Here is a 17,583-nt window from a genome sequence, read left to right on the forward strand (position 1 = left end):
AGTTCCGCGGGTTCTATAGGAAATGTAATAGTAGCAGAATTTAATAGTTGGGTCTTGTGGCCCCATGTAAGGGGGAACCTGATCTCAGCCCGGGGCCCATAGGGTCTCACTTACCAATTACTAATGTTACTGGCAAACTGCCCCTATTGGGAATGTAGGTGGCACAGAAATAGTCATTTGGACCAGCACCGCGACAGCTAAGGGCATAGGAACAGAGGGGTGCGAGAGTCCAACTGGCCACAGGGTGTCGCTGTTGTGTAACTTCTATTGGTTGTTACAGGGGCAAAACTAATTCCGTTTCCTTTCATTTCTCTCTCCCCAGCTGCCCCATCTCCTACATATAAACCCCCCCGGGGTACCCCATTATTATTATTATTATTATTGTTATTATACAGTTGTTGGTTTCTAAAGTTCTGTTTTCCCACAGTAAATGGAGACGAATGAAGGACAATGAAATGGCTGTTTTGGAGGGGTCACTGTGCTGGGGGGGGGGGGGGGGGGGGTGGGAGTTACAGGAATATATATCCCAGAGCCTGTAACCCCCCCCCCCCCCCCCAGTTCACACTCAGGGAGCAGGTACAGAGCTGGGAGGAGGAGCTTCCTTTCTGGGGCCAAGAGATATTAAACCCGCCATTAACTTGCTATGTAATGATGATTATATGATATTAAATGCCTCAAACAGCACCACTTGCAGGAGAGTGGAGGAATAGCACCCCTGTTACAGATACATGGCTCAAGTGGTAACCTGCAGCCCAATAATAATAATAATAATAATAATAAACAAGTGACTGTCTATGGCATCTCCCAGCAGCCCCCCTGGCATTTGCCAGAACCTGCACATTGCCAGTCCGGGCCTGATATTCAGCACCATACACTAAAGGGGTGGGTTCACCTTTAAGTTAACTTTAAGTATGTTATAAAATGCCCAATTCTAAGCAACTTTTCAATTGGTCTTCATTACTTATTTGTTATGGTTTTTTTAATTATTTCTCTTCATCTTCCAACTCTTTGCAGCTTCCAAATGGGGGTCACTGACCCCGGCAGCCAAACCCTATTGCTCTGTGAGGCTCCAGTTTTATTGTTACTTTTTATTCCTTATCTTTCTATTCAGCCCCTCCCCCTATTCATATACCAGTCTCTCATCCAAACCACGCACTGGTTGCTAGGGTAATTTGAACAATAGCAACCAAATAGCTGCTGAAACGCCAAACTGAAAAGCTGCTGAATTGAATATAAAATAACTAAAAAATGACAAAAAATTTAAAATAAAGACCAATTGCAAATTATCTCAGAATATCACTCTCTACATCCTACTAAAAGTTAATTCAAAGATGAATTTTGGGGGGCTATCGGGGAGCTCAGACCCTACCTGAGGTTGCTGAGTTGCAGTTGGTCTCAGAGGAGAGGGCACAGGAGATTTGGAGCGAATCTGATTCATCTTATTCACCACCAAGTCAGCAATGAGCTGCCGGTCTTCTGCCTGATGGTCCCCAATGACCGGCATGGTGCAGTCCATTACCTGCAGAATAAACATAAGCATTTACCTGCATTCATTCTGTATAGGGCTGGGGTATAACAGATACCCCGCGAGGGAGTCATGGCTACCCCGGGGTAACCTGCAGCTGCAGAATAAGGGAGATCCGTAATATGGATATGGAAGCTTAGCCCTAGCCAATAGCAATATATATATATAGCAAGTATATATACAACAATTATATGTACAAGTCCCTATAAAGCCACTGACAGTGAGGGATGAATGGACACTGGAAAGTTGCTAAGAATTACATTTTATTTCTTTAAGCATAATGTGATTTTTTTTTATTATGTAGGTGGAGTTGCCTTTAAAGGAAAAGTACATTTATTAACATCGGGGGGGGGGGGGCAAATTATGCCTATGCTCCAGTTTGCTGAAAACTGCACCGGCCTGGGGTACTTGTGCAGGGGGCGCCACAGAGCAGCCCTTTTCTTCCTCTTCTTCATTTTTCGGCTGCCTGGGCCTTTGCTTTAAGAACGGAGAAACAGAAGATCCATCTTTGAACGAAGTACCCTGGGCTGGGGCAGGTTTTAGTGAACAGGAGCCCCGGCCCGGGGTATCAGGTAGGCAAATATATTCACTAACATTTTACCTTTTCCCTGTTCTTTATAGTAGAGAGGGGTATGATGGGGGGGGGGGGGGGGGGGCAGAAGCTATAGGAATAAAGGAGAATGGGAAGGGTGGAGCACTGCTGGATGGGGGGCACAAAGCCCTCAGGGGGATTCCCTTATCCGGAAACCCGTTATCCAGAAAGCTCTGAATTACGGAAATCCAGAGCATTCTGGATAACAGGTCCTATACCTGTGTAAGGAGAGAGGTGATTGACTTAGAGAAGCAAATAAAAGTCTCAGAACCCCTTATATAAATGGTTCCGTTTGTCCTCCAAAGCTAAAGCAACACCCAGAATAAGCAGGACCCTTGTTACCCCACTGCCCCCCCAGCTTCATCGTTTGCACAAAGTCTCCTTGTTTAGCTGCCCTGATTCTGACCCCAGGGGCAGTTTATTAATATCCAGCCGCGGTGGTTTCTAACCTCCCATTGAGCCCACAACATGACACATCTGCCCACGGAAGGGGCTGGCATGGGCCGCAGAGCTAATTATACGTGGCGCCAGGAATAAGAGGGTCCGAGGGTTACGCGGGGGGCACCTGCCCTATTTATACCACCCAGTACAGAGCAGGGGGTAAATATAACCTGCACAGGGAATTTATACCACAAATAGTTTCTTTCCGATTAAATAGCATTTGCCTGACCCTACAGAACTGCCCGACCACTTACTTGTCTCTGTATTTAGCAGCAGCAGGGTCTCCCTCGCCCCACAATTTCCTGCCCTTGGGGTACTTATTAGTGCTGGGTGGGGGGCCAAAGTACCCTGGAGCCAATCCAAGGGGCTGTCAGTATGATCCCCAGGCACAGAGGGCATTAGGGTTGGGCGGGGGCAAAGCAGGTTTTCCCTCCCGGACCTGACACCCCCATACTAATAGAACTATAAGGCAAATGTACTGAGCCAAGGGAAACTTAGGGTTCTGTGCTTAGTAGTGGGAAATACCTGTCAGTACTATCCCCCCCCCCCATTCCTGGCCACATTGGGCCTGGCCCACAACAATAGGGCAATGGGAGGAGCTAGAGAAGGTTGTGGCCAGCCAGACTGATAACAATGGTGCATTATACAAAAAAAAATCAGCCCCCACCAGCATATAAGTGCCCTACCATAGGCACCATTCTACCCAGATTATTCCCACGGGGTAAATAGACTTATACTGACAGCGCTGAGGTGTCTCACTGGCTGCAAACGTGTTTCTTCTATCTCCTACTCTCTAATTCAGATCTATCAAAGGCCTCTCCAGCAAGCAGTACTGTATATATATTCATATCATTCAAATACAGGCCATGTGCTATTATAACCAATGCCACTTACTGTACCTACTGTATATAATGAAATTAGTTAGTATTTATCCAGTCCCTCTTATTATATATAATGTGTCTGGGGTGTCAGCACCCACTGCCCTTTACTGTATATACTGCATTTGGGGTGTCAGCACCCACTGTCTCTTCACCTATATAAAGGGTGAGGCTGGAAGGGATGTAAGAATATTTGTTCTGAGCTCTGGTGTCTGGCGGAATATTTAAATGAAGGAGAAATCACATAAGTAAATTGGAAACTAATTACTGCGCAAACTAATTACTCACTGACGAGCCTGCTGCCTTTCTCCTGGATAAATAACTTTAATTAAACCCATTATCACCTAATGGACTGAAGACTTGCAATGATTTTAGTGATTTTAGCAAGTCAGATGGCCTCCCACAAACTTAGGGAGTTCCTCGTTACTTAGCAGGGGCTGTGATAGCCACGTGTAGTGCCGGTGATTATGTCTATGAAGGTTTTTATTCAAGTCATAGTCCACACCTTGTGTCTCAACACTTTCTCCTTGTAGATTGCAAGCTCTTTTGGGCAGGGCTCCCTTCCCCTCTTGTATCGGTTATTGATTGCTTTATATGTTACTCCTTGTAGAGTGTAAGCTCTTTTGGGCAGGGCCCTCTTCCCCTCTTGTATCGGTTATTGATTGCTTTATATGTTACTCCTTGTAGAGTGTAAGCTCTTTTGGGCAGGGCTCCCTTCCCCTCTTGTATCGGTTATTGATTGCTTTATATGTTACTCCTTGCAGAGTGTAAGCTCTTTTGGGCAGGGCCCTCTTCCCCTCTTGTATCGGTTATTGATTGCTTTATATGTTACTCCTTGCAGAGTGTAAGCTCTTTTGGGCAGGGCTCTCTTCCCCTCCTGTATCGGTTACTGATTGCTTTATATGTTACTCCTTGTAGAGTGTAAGCTCTTTTGGGCAGGGCTCTCTTCCCCTCTTGTATCGGTTATTGATTGCTTTATATGTTACTCCTTGCAGAGTGTAAGCTCTTTTGGGCAGGGCCCTCTTCCCCTCTTGTATCGGTTATTGATTGCTTTATATGTTACTCCTTGTAGAGTGTAAGCTCTTTTGGGCAGGGCTCCCTTCCCCTCCTGTATCGGTTACTGATTGCTTTATATGTTACTCCTTGCAGAGTGTAAGCTCTTTTGGGCAGGGCCCTCTTCCCCTCTTGTATCGGTTATTGATTGCTTTATATGTTACTCCTTGCAGAGTGTAAGCTCTTTTGGGCAGGGCTCTTTTCCCCTCCTGTATCGGTTACTGATTGCTTTATATGTTACTCCTTGCAGAGTGTAAGCTCTTTTGGGCAGGGCCCTCTTCCCCTCTTGTATCGGTTATTGATTGCTTTATATGTTACTCCTTGTAGAGTGTAAGCTCTTTTGGGCAGGGCTCCCTTCCCCTCCTGTATCGGTTACTGATTGCTTTATATGTTACTCCTTGTAGAGTGTAAGCTCTTTTGGGCAGGGCTCTCTTCCCCTCCTGTATCGGTTACTGATTGCTGTATATGTTACTCCTTGTAGAGTGTAAGCTCTTTTGGGCAGGGCTCTCTTCCCCTCCTGTATCGGTTACTGATTGCTTTATATGTTACTCCTTGTAGATTGTAAGCTCTTTTGGGCAGGGCCCTCTTCCCCTCTTGTATCGGTTACTGATTGCTTTATATGTTACTCCTTGTAGAGTGTAAGCTCTTTTGGGCAGGGCTCTCTTCCCCTCTTGTATCGATTATTGATTGCTTTATATGTTACTCCTTGTAGATTGTAAGCTCTTTGGGGCGCGGCTCTCTTCCCCTCTTGTATCGGTTACTGATTGCTTTATATGTTACTCCTTGTAGAGTGTAAGCTCTTTTGGGCAGGGCTCCCTTCCCCTCCTGTATCGGTTACTGATTGCTTTATATGTTACTCCTTGTAGATTGTAAGCTCTTTTGGGCAGGGCTCTCTTCCCCTCTTGTATCGATTATTGATTGCTTTATATGTTACTCCTTGTAGATTGTAAGCTCTTTGGGGCAGGGCTCTCTTCCCCTCTTGTATCGATTATTGATTGCTTTATATGTTACTCCTTGTAGAGTGTAAGCTCTTTGGGGCACGGCTCTCTTCCCCTCTTGTATCGGTTACTGGTTGCTTTATATGTTACTCCTTGTAGAGTGTAAGCTCTTTTGGGCAGGGCTCCCTTCCCCTCTTGTATCGGTTACTGGTTGCTTTATATGTTACTCCTTGTAGAGTGTAAGCTCTTTTGGGCAGGGCTCCCTTCCCCTCCTGTATCGGTTACTGATTGCTTTATATGTTACTCTGTATGCCCAATGTATGTAACCCACTTATTGTACAGTGCTGCGGGGTATGTTGGCGCTTTATAAATAAATGTTAATAATAATAATAATAGTATATCTAGTAGGAGTAAATGTAGAGCAACTGGATTTGCTGAGTAATCATTGAAGACGTTTCTCTCCTCATTTGAGCAGCTTCTTCAGTTCAACCGACTGATACGGGAAGTCCTCACCGTATAAACTCTTCCACTAATCCAATCACAATGGTGTAATTTAACTCTTCAGAGAGGTGACAACTGGATTTGCTTGGTGAGCAGTCGCTCTGTCTCCCCAATTTAACGCTTTGTCTCCCCATTCATGCAACTCTCACAAGTTAAGGTGGCCATACACGTTAAGATCCGCTCGCCTGGTAAGGTCACCAAGCGGATCTTCTCCTGCTATCCCCACCTATGGGTGGGATTGGGTGAATTTAGGCTAATTTAGTCTTTTGGATCGTTACGTGTATGGCCACCTTAAGTCCTACAGCTCCCCAAGCTTATGTGCCTCCCCTGCCCGCCCCCCATGAATAAAGTGCTGCCAAATGCATTGTATCCACGGGCAAAGTGCAGCACTCACTGTCACATGTTATTCCAAGAGGGGAGTCCCCATATTTGTGTGGGCTTGGATCTAAGTGGGATGTGCCATATGGATTCTTCCTAGAATAACCAGCTCAATGCGATGAAACTGCATGTCCCTTTAATCCTACACCCATGAACTGGCGGCTGTTTCTGTGAAATGCAACAGCAAAATATTTACGTTGGAAAAATAAAGAAATGATTCATGAGCCGGGGGCTGCCATAGAGCCGCAACGTGCCCGGAGCTAAAAATATTCCATGTTTTACAGGAAAAAACACAAAGTACAAATAACAAGCCAATTCCAGTCTCCCCTGAGTCAGCCCCTTACCTCCATAATATAATCCTTCCCGTCTTTCCCGTGCACGACCTTCACCGCGCAAATGTCCAGCCCCCCGAAGATTTCAGAGCACAAATCCACCCACAGTTTGTACCTGGAATGAAAGAAAAGTGTGGGAATGAGCCCAAAGTGTAAGGAACATCGCTAGGCCTCAAAGTGTATCCTTGACCCCCAGTGACATTGTGGCGCCATAAGTGTCCCCCTAGGCAGCCACCGGAACCCTAACCCGCTGCTTTGCACTGACACCATTGGTCATTTTTATGACCTGGACCCAACCTACCCTTCTACGAACATCAGCAAAGGGACAAAGTTGATAGGTGGATAAGGGAAGCCATAAGGAAAACACAAGAGACCCAGTTGGTCCGCCTTGTCTGCCCAAAACATATTATACAGTGTTTCTACCTCTCCCCTAAGGGACTGGATTTCGGAACTGGGTTAGAACCCAACCAATCAGTTCCCCCACCAACTTCATGCTGTGTCCCCTGGGTTTGCCCCCCCATTTTCCAGACCGTTTATGTCATGGATACTACTTTCCTCATTTGCACAAACCTGAACCCAATAGTCAAATGGCCTAAACCCACTTGCCTTACAGTTTCCCCTATTGCTAGATCCGTTCTTTCCCCCGGTGCTGACAGTGAATGTACTCAAAGCCGTGCCCAAATGCCCTTTATATATCCAAACATCAGTTCTACTCCCACCATTGGACTGTCATTCCCAGGATTCCACTGCAGAGGCTTATGGGAAATGTATTTTAGCTTGGCCCAGAGGCTGATTAACCAAAGGCAGAGATGTCATTGTCACCTTGAGTTCTGTCACCACACACGCATGTGACGGATGCTCTGTATGTGCAGCACCCATATCTTACATGACACACACGTGTTACATACATGTGCCGCTGCCCTTTAATCAGGATAGATGTCTAGGATAAGAAAATATTGCCCTTCATCCAACCTCCCCCTCGAGTCCGTGTTCCGTTTCATGTTAAGGGAAAGGGTTTATTTTTAAACTGAGGGGGAGAAAACGTTCTGTTTGTTGGGCCGGGAAAGGAAATTCCGCCGTGGGTTTTTTCTCTGCCGCCTAATTGGATGCAACGTTCACTCAGCTTTTTCCTCATTTCTTGTGGCTGAATATAAACAGTAACTCAGTGGAGTCTCTCACCCCCGGAAAATGGGGATTCTATCAAGTAAATATCTGTAGCCACATTCTGCTATTCAGTCCTACTGAAACACCTTCTTGTTCTAGCTCTGAGCAAATATATCTATATCCAAAATATCCTGCCCCTCCCAGTCCTGTCTCTTACCCACCCTTAGTCAGGGCACCTCTCTGCCCAGGCTGCCCCCTGCTCCATCCTGCAGCGCTGTAGCCACAACATTAAGGAACAATGGGGGCACTCTGCCATGAAGTGATGGGGCCAAAGTGACGGATATTCTTGGTGCCACTGTTAGAACCCCCCATGAAAAATGGTTTCCAAAAATATGAAAATAAGCCTTTATTTATTTCATATCAAACGTAGTGTGCAGTATAAATGCCCATACCTGATGCACTCTTACCTTCCAATTTGTGCCTGTATGTTACCCAACCACTTAGATTGTAAGCTCTACGGGGCAGGGAACTCCTTCCTACTGTGTCTCATACCACATGGTCCTTATTCCCTGTGCATTTATATATATTTATTGTATTTATTATCACACTTGTCCTCCCTGTGTGTAATTTTGTAAGATTGTACAGCGCTTTATAAATAAAGTTATACATACATACATACATAAAACCACTCAAAGAACAGACACAGACAGGCTAAAAAGGTCTTTAGCACAATAGGTAAGGACTGGGGCTGTTATATATCTCTTATTCCTGTGGTCATGATCGTGATATCATTCTAACTTGCAGCGCAGCAGTAAAGAGAGACTGAAGTTTAGCAGAGCACAAATCACATGGCTGAGGGCACCTGGGAAACTATGAATATGTCTAGCCCTACGTAAATGTTAAAATTAAATAAAAAAAGTTTAGTCTTTTGAAAAATGGATTGCAATGCAGGATTCTGTTGCAGGAGCACTATTAACTAATGTTTCCCCTGACAGAATCCCTTTACGTACCAACGTCTCGGTTAAGATGGCTCCCATTTCTGACCATTACCATTACTGACGTTCCCCTCACACCCCTCGGATTAGCCAGACCTGTTGCTTTAATATTAATGACCCCCACTTTGTGACAACATTCACCTTTCTGACATGGCAACTTGTTCCAACATGGCGGAACCCGCACTTGTCTTCCAGTTCCCAGACATGGAGGTTCTCCTGTGAATGACAGCGAGCATGAGGTTACTAATGGGATTAGGGGATTAGTGGGAAGCAGAAAAGAAACGTGACGTTGCGATTGGCAACAGATTTACATTTTAATAAGTAAAATACAGCAACCTTCCTGCTATTAGTTAAAGGGGAACCTACCCCAAAACTGTTTTTGGTATAATGAAAAAATATATTATTGGGCACTTTTCCAGTATCCCTTCAGTGTCCATTTTCATTGGTCTCAAAGTTATTTGTAGTTATAATGAAAAGCGACGTATGTCTGGGGGGCTTCTATCAATTTCTTTCAAGAGTTAGAACCAGCAGTGCAAAGGTTATAAACTGACAGACAATGCTTCAATAGCAACTACAGTTACAAACCAGTACAAAGTTGGTGATTACACAGGGATTTGGTTGCTAGGGTCTAGAGTTGCAGACTGAGATCAATTAAAGGCTACTGAAGCTACTGAAGATATGGAAATCTGAACAAGGTCCAAAACAAATTCCAATCCAGCAAAATCCTAAAATGAACCATGGATTGGGTAGATCCTAAGCATATTCTAGACAGACTAATTCTAAGCAACTTTTCATTTGATCCATATAGAACATGAGTCCACAGAACAAAAACTAATTGCTAATTGTCTGAGAATACTGCTGTCTACATTAGACTAAGAGTTATTTTTAAAGTGAACTTCCCCTTTAGATATAAAGCAAAGGTAAGATAAAACACAGCTGAGTATGGAGCCCAACAGGCACCGGGGCCGCTCCAGGCAGAGATTCCTTACATGTAGGCTTTGTAGTTATTTCCGATCTTCTGAATCCTGATGTCATATTTGGAATCGATGAACGGTTCCGTGGTGGCGTAGGTCTGTGTTAGAGCCACAACACTGGCAATGTCTTGGAAATCATAGTGGTTCTCCACCTTGACCTGAGATTTTATAACAGAAAAAAAATGCAGGTAATTAATATTGGATCCTGCCCTAAATGGTACACGAAGGGGGCAGAAACCTGGATGGAAGATCAGCATGGGCATTATGGTCAGTTCACTATAGAAGTAATGGCCGAGCCTATAACTGTTAGACAAGGACCCCTTGCAATACAGTAGGCCAAGATGGGGACAGTAGGGCAAGATGGAGACAGTAGGGCAAGATGGAGACAGTAGGACAAGATGGAGACAGTAGGGCAAGATGGAGACAGTAGGGCAAGATGGAGACAGTAGGGCAAGATGGAGACAGTAGGGAAAGATGGAGACACTAGGACAAGATGGATACAGTAGGGCAAGATGGATACAGTAGGACAAGATGGAGACAGTAGGACAAGATGGAGACAGTAGGGCAAGATGGAGACAGTAGGGCAAGATGGGGACAGTAGGGCAAGATGGGGACAGTAGGGCAAGATGGGGACAGTAGGGCAAGATGGGGACAGTAGGGCAAGATGGGGACGGTAGGGCAAGATGGGGACGGTAGGGCAAGATGGGGACGGTAGGGCAAGATGGGGACGGTAGGGCAAGATGGGGACGGTAGGGCAAGATGGAGACGGTAGGGCAAGATGGAGACAGTAGGGCAAGATGGGGACAGTAGGGCAAGATGGAGACAGTAGGGCAAGATGGAGACAGTAGGGCAAGATGGAGACAGTAGGGCAAGATGGGGACAGTAGGGCAAGATGGGGACAGTAAGGCAAGATGGGGACAGTAAGGCAAGATGGGGACAGTAGGGCAAGATGGAGACAGTAGGGCAAGATGGGGACAGTAGGGCAAGATGGAGACAGTAGGACAAGATGGAGACAGTAGGGCAAGATGGAGACAGTAGGACAAGATGGGGACAGTAGGGCAAGATGGGGACAGTAGGGCAAGATGGGGACAGTAGGGCAAGATGGGGACGGTAGGGCAAGATGGGGACGGTAGGGAAAGATGGGGACGGTAGGGCAAGATGGAGACAGTAGGGCAAGATGGAGACAGTAGGGCAAGATGGAGACAGTAGGGCAAGATGGAGACAGTAGGGCAAGATGGGGACAGTAGGGCAAGATGGGGACAGTAGGACAAGATGGAGACAGTAGGACAGGATAGTGAAAGTAGAATAAGATGGAGACAGTAGGGAAACATGCAGGCAGTAGGACAAGACGAGGATAGTAGGGCAAAATGGGGTTGAATTAATTAATATTGGATCCTGCCCTAAATGGTACACGAAGGGGGCAGAAACCTGGATGGAAGATCAGCATGGGCATTATGGTCAGTTCACTATAGAAGTAATGGCCCAGCCTATAACTGTTAGACAAGGACCCCTTGCAATACAATAGGCCAAGATGGGGACAGTAGGGCAAGATGGAGACAGTAGGGCAAGATGGAGACAGTAGGACAAGATGGAGACAGTAGGACAAGATGGAGACAGTAGGGCAAGATGGAGACAGTAGGGCAAGATGGAGACAGTAGGGCAAGATGGAGACAGTAGGGCAAGATGGAGACAGTAGGGCAAGATGGAGACAGTAGGGCAAGATGGAGACAGTAGGGCAAGATGGAGACAGTAGGGCAAGATGGAGACAGTAAGGCAAGATGGGGACAGTAAGGCAAGAGGGGGACAGTAGGGCAAGATGGAGACAGTAGGGCAAGATGGGGACAGTAGGGCAAAATGGGGACAGTAGGGCAAGATGGGGACAGTAGGGCAAGATGGGGACAGTAGGGCAAGATGGAGACAGTAGGGCAAGATGGAGACAGTAGGGCAAGATGGGGACAGTAGGGCAAGATGGAGACAGTAGGGCAAGATGGGGACAGTAGGGCAAGATGGAGACAGTAGGGCAAGATGGAGACAGTAGGGCAAGATGGAGACAGTAGGGCAAGATGGAGACAGTAGGGCAAGATGGGGACAGTAGGGCAAGATGGGGACAGTAGGGCAAGATGGGGACAGTAGGACAAGATGGGGACAGTAGGGCAAGATGGGGACAGTAGGACAAGATGGGGACAGTAGGACAAGATGGGGACAGTAGGGCAAGATGGAGACAGTAGGGCAAGATGGAGACAGTAGGGCAAGATGGAGACAGTAGGGCAAGATGGGGACAGTAGGGCAAGATGGGGACAGTAGGACAAGATGGAGACAGTAGGACAGGATAGTGAAAGTAGAATAAGATGGAGACAGTAGGGAAACATGCAGGCAGTAGGACAAGACGAGGATAGTAGGGCAAAATGGGGTTGAATTAATTAATATTGGATCCTGCCCTAAATGGTACACGAAGGGGGCAGAAACCTGGATGGAAGATCAGCATGGGCATTATGGTCAGTTCACTATAGAAGTAATGGCCCAGCCTATAACTGTTAGACAAGGACCCCTTGCAATACAATAGGCCAAGATGGGGACAGTAGGGCAAGATGGAGACAGTAGGGCAAGATGGAGACAGTAGGACAAGATGGAGACAGTAGGGCAAGATGGAGACAGTAGGGCAAGATGGAGACAGTAGGGCAAGATGGAGACAGTAGGGCAAGATGGAGACAGTAGGGCAAGATGGAGACAGTAGGGCAAGATGGAGACAGTAGGGCAAGATGGAGACAGTAAGGCAAGATGGGGACAGTAAGGCAAGATGGGGACAGTAGGGCAAGATGGAGACAGTAGGGCAAGATGGGGACAGTAGGGCAAAATGGGGACAGTAGGGCAAGATGGGGACAGTAGGGCAAGATGGAGACAGTAGGGCAAGATGGAGACAGTAGGGCAAGATGGGGACAGTAGGGCAAGATGGAGACAGTAGGGCAAGATGGGGACAGTAGGGCAAGATGGAGACAGTAGGGCAAGATGGAGACAGTAGGGCAAGATGGAGACAGTAGGGCAAGATGGGGACAGTAGGGCAAGATGGGGACAGTAGGGCAAGATGGGGACAGTAGGACAAGATGGGGACAGTAGGACAAGATGGGGACAGTAGGACAAGATGGAGACAGTAGGACAAGATGGAGACAGTAGGACAAGATGGGGACAGTAGGGCAAGATGGAGACAGTAGGACAAGATGGGGACAGTAGGGCAAGATGGGGACAGTAGGACAAGATGGGGACAGTAGGACAAGATGGGGACAGTAGGACAAGATGGGGACAGTAGGGCAAGATGGAGACAGTAGGACAAGATGGGGACAGTAGGGCAAGATGGGGACAGTAGGACAAGATGGGGACAGTAGGACAAGATGGGGACAGTAGGACAAGATGGAGACAGTAGGGCAAGATGGGGACAGTAGGACAAGATGGGGACAGTAGGGCAAGATGGGGACAGTAGGACAAGATGGGGACAGTAGGACAAGATGGGGACAGTAGGGCAAGATGGGGACAGTAGGACAAGATGGGGACAGTAGGGCAAGATGGGGACAGTAGGGCAAGATGGAGACAGTAGGGCAAGATGGAGACAGTAGGACAAGATGGGGACAGTAGGACAAGATGGAGACAGTAGGACAAGATGGGGACAGTAGGACAAGATGGGGACAGTAGGACAAGATGGGGACAGTAGGACAAGATGGAGACAGTAGGACAGGATAGTGAAAGTAGAATAAGATGGAGACAGTAGGGAAACATGAAGGCAGTAGGACAAGACGAGGATAGTAGGGCAAAATGGAGTTGAAGTGTATGAGAAATAGGGTTGCGCCAAATTGTTTTATTAGGAAGAATATTGAAAGCTCCACAAAAGCTTCAGCTAAATGGCAACTGAATCTGAGACCTAATTTGCATATGCAAATTTAAGAAAAATAAAAGAATTGCAACAATTAATTTTCCAGACCTCTAGTCACAAATTCAGCTTTGTGGATAGGAGGGGGGGGGGGCATAACAGTGACGGGTGGGGTTATGTTAAAAAATGGGCTTGTTTTTGGGGTGGGCCAGTTATGTTAAGGAGGTGGATTGGGCACAATACAGTAAGAATGTGATAATCGGGGGGGGGGGGGGAAGGGGCGGGACAAGAGCAACATGGGAGTGGAGATTGGGGGCTGGGCAGGAGAATAATAGGTAATTAAACATTTACCATATAAAACACTGCAGGTACATTTTTAATAGTGGCCCCAGCCTCGGCTGGTATTTTACTGGCTACACTGGTCAGGGTCAGACTGGGGGGTGAAGGGCCCACTGTCCCAGTGTCCCGGCAGCCCAGTCTGACCCTGAGACTGGTGAAATCCCAGCCAGGCAGCAATCCTATAGAAAATGGCCTGTGAGATAAGCAGGAAATACTTACAGCAAATACCTGTAAGTGTGTGAGGGAAAGTGCCTGTGAGGCAACAGGAAGTACTTACAGCAAAAGGAGAGTAAAAGAAGGGTCTGGGGTTGCCGGTGGGAGGGTCAAGCACAAAGGGGCGGAGCTATGACACAGGGGCCAATGGAGGACACGTTACGCAGAGGATCGGAGGGGAGAAAAGGTAAAATTGAGGTGGATGGAAAGTAGGCCAGCAGCTTATCTTAAGGGTATTTACCCACATTTACCCACAACTACACAGCCGATATATATGTAATATGGGACCCGGCCTTGGCTGGGGTTTTACTGGATAGGCCTGTAACACACAGCGGCCAGTTGGCAACCATAGGAGGGTTTTGTGAGGTAACCAGGAAGTACTGAGAATCAATAAGAGCATGAGTGAAAGTGCCCTGTGAGGTAACCAGGAAATACTAACAGCAAATGAATGTGTGAGGGAAAATGTCCCTGCAGGGTAACCAGGAAGTAGTAACAGCCAATGAGAGAGTAGGAAAGTGTATTTTGAAGTAACCAGGAAGTAGTAACAGCCAATGAGAGAGTAGGAAAGTGTATTTAGAAGTAACCAGGAAGTAGTAACAGCCAATGAGAGAGTAGGAAAGTGTATTTTGAAGTAACCAGGAAGTAGTAACAGCCAATGAGAGAGTAGGAAAGTGTATTTAGAAGTAACCAGGAAGTAGTAACAGCCAATGAGAGAGTAGGAAAGTGTATTTTGAAGTAACCAGGAAGTAGTAACAGCCAATGAGAGAGTAGGAAAGTGTATTTAGAAGTAACCAGGAAGTAGTAACAGCCAATGAGAGAATAGGAAAGTGTATTTTGAAGTAACCAGGAAGTAGTAACAGCCAATGAGAGAGTAGGAAAGTGTATTTTGAAGTAACCAGGAAGTAGTAACAGTAACCAAAAATAAGGGAAAATGCTCCTGTGAGGTAATCAGGAAGTCCTACCAGCAAATCAGAGTGTGAGGGAAAACACTGCTGTGAGGTCATCAGGAAGTAGGGACAGCCAATGAGAAGGTAAGAAAGTGTGTTTAGAAGTAACCAGGAAGTAATAACAGCCAATGAGAGAGTAGGAAAGTGTGTTTAGAAGTAACCAGGAAGTAATAACAGCCAATGAGAAGGTAAGAAAGAGTGTTTAGAAGTAACCAGGAAGTAATAACAGCCAATGAGAGAGTAGGATAGTGCCCTGTGAGGTAACTGTAAAGCGCTTACAACAGAAACAACTCAGGCAAATAAGGAATTGCTCTTGTATAAAAATGTGGGAAATGACACAACAGGGAAAGGGGGGAAAAGGCAAGATGGAGGCAGAAGGCCAAGAGTGTGCGATTAACACTGATGCTGAGTTTTACTGAGGAAGATTTACTTGCCCCATAATTGTGTGGCCCCAGTGTCCCAGCCCCCTACAGAAAGCCCAGCTGTCGGGCAATGCTGCAAGTTGCACATAAACCTTTGTAGGCTGCAGCGCATCCAATGCTGAGTCAGTGAGTCAGTGGGGTGCAATTATATGGGGAACCCCAGCGAGGCAAATCCCTAACTTAGTAGCCTGGGCCGATGTGCCCCATAGAAACCCCATCAGTCCTGCTGTGCGGCCATGTTTGACGTGCAGTATAAAACAAGCGTGAAGTCCTTATAATTTAATTACATTTTTAGAATAGTTTGATATTAATTAAGCCGCTGACATATTGAACTTGGCTATACAGGCATCTAAATACGTGGCCAAATGTAATCAGAAGCCATTGTAATAACTAACCATTTTATTCCCCTCGATACTTCTTCTTAATCTGTTTTCTCTCTATGGTCGTTGGGGTTTGTGGGTATTTAGGATTAGTTCGTTTCTTTGTCAAGTGATCAACCAGGTAACTACTGAGTTTCTACCTTTCTTTACTTTGTGGCGTCCCAGAGCTTAGTCAGACAATAATTAGATATAATTCACGATATCGCCACACCCTTTATTTTCCTTTTCTCCCTGCATACTTCATCAAGGTGATTTTTCATAACAATAATCTACGAGGTAATTAATTTAATCAATTTAATTTTTTCTCTTTTTTAAAAAAAAAATGCTTATTTTAGAACTGGTACTTTATAAATACTGAATTCATTTATACACAGTGAGTTATCTTGTTGATCAAGAGAAAAATTGATTTTTCAAATATTTTTAGAGCATGTGCACTTTGCAACCATTAAGCATTAGTTACTTTCCTTATGGATTATATATACAGGTATTGGACCCATTTTCCAGAATGTTCGGGTTTTCCGGATAAGGGATCTTTCCAGAATTTGGATCTCCATACCTTAAGCCTACTAAAAAATAATTTAAACATTAAATAAACCCAATAGGGCTGTTCTGCCCCCAATAAGGGGTAATTATATCTTAGTTGGGATCAAGTACAGGTACTGTTTTATTATTACAGAGAAAAGGGAATCATTTAACCATGAAATAAACCCAATAGGGCTGTTCTGCCCCAATAAGGGGTAATTATATCTTAGTTGGGATCAAGTACAGGTACTGTTTTATTATTACAGAGAAAAGGGAATCATTTAACCATTAAATAAACCCAATAGGGCTGTTCTGCCCCAATAAGGGGTAATTATATCTTAGTTGGGATCAAGTACAGGTACTGTTTTATTATTACAGAGAAAAGGGAATCATTTAACCATTAAATAAACCCAATAGGACTGTTCTGCCCCAATAAGGGGTAATTATATCTTAGTTGGGATCAAGTACAGGTACTGTTTTATTATTACAGAGAAAAAGGAAATCATTTTTAAAAATTAGAATTATTTGTTTATAATGGAGTCTCTGGGAGATCGCCTTTCCGTAATTCAGAACTTTATGGATAACAGGTTTCCGGATAAGGGATCCCATACCTTTTCCTGTTTCCCCTTTTCCCTGGAATAACCAATATAGAACGTACGGCACCTTTAGAGACTCAGTGCTGTGAGCATTTCCCTTTATGCTGGATTTAACCCTCAATGAACCCAAATAAACTAGCAGAACCCAAATTTACCGTTACATCAATGCAAATAAACGGCATCCTTGCTATTTCCCTAATTACAGCCCAGAGTCAGGAGCAGCGGGTTTAATTACCTTTCCCATGCCGGCATGCGCGTGGCCGATCTTCACAACAACAGGAAACGTTGGCATCGCCAGCTGGAAGAACCCAGAAAACATCATCAGTATCAAAGGTAATTAAGGAAATTGCACTCACCGCTTTAACTAAGGAAACGCTAATACAAATGCTTATAGACCTGATATGATTCTAAGACGATTATGGGCAAAGCTTTGCCCCCTTACTGGGGCCTATGGCCGGGAACAGGGCAGATTTCATCTCTGGCTATACACGGGGAGGTGTGGGTCGGCCCAACAGTCCCAGAGTATAAAATCCCTTTGTAATGAAACTAAGTGCGGGAGGTTCAGCTCAGGTCAGCGTTTCACCTGCACAAAGA

General features: G+C 45.6%; 1 protein-coding gene across 1 annotated transcript in view; it reads right to left on the reverse strand.

The window, feature by feature from the left end:
• The window catches only part of syn2 (synapsin II), a 72,862-nt gene that overhangs the window by 11,488 nt on the left and 43,791 nt on the right, over nt 1–17,583 (reverse strand). The window contains exons 6-10 of the mRNA XM_031901270.1: nt 17,225–17,287; nt 9,727–9,869; nt 8,879–8,953; nt 6,651–6,753; nt 1,370–1,519 (exon numbers count right to left, since the gene is read on the reverse strand). Of these exons, the coding sequence (XP_031757130.1) occupies nt 1,370–1,519; nt 6,651–6,753; nt 8,879–8,953; nt 9,727–9,869; nt 17,225–17,287 (534 nt within the window). The remainder of the gene's footprint in view (nt 1–1,369; nt 1,520–6,650; nt 6,754–8,878; nt 8,954–9,726; nt 9,870–17,224; nt 17,288–17,583) is intronic.

The sequence above is a fragment of the Xenopus tropicalis genome, chromosome 4 (assembly GCF_000004195.4).
Source record: "Xenopus tropicalis strain Nigerian chromosome 4, UCB_Xtro_10.0, whole genome shotgun sequence".
Classification (NCBI taxonomy): Eukaryota; Metazoa; Chordata; class Amphibia; order Anura; family Pipidae; genus Xenopus; species Xenopus tropicalis.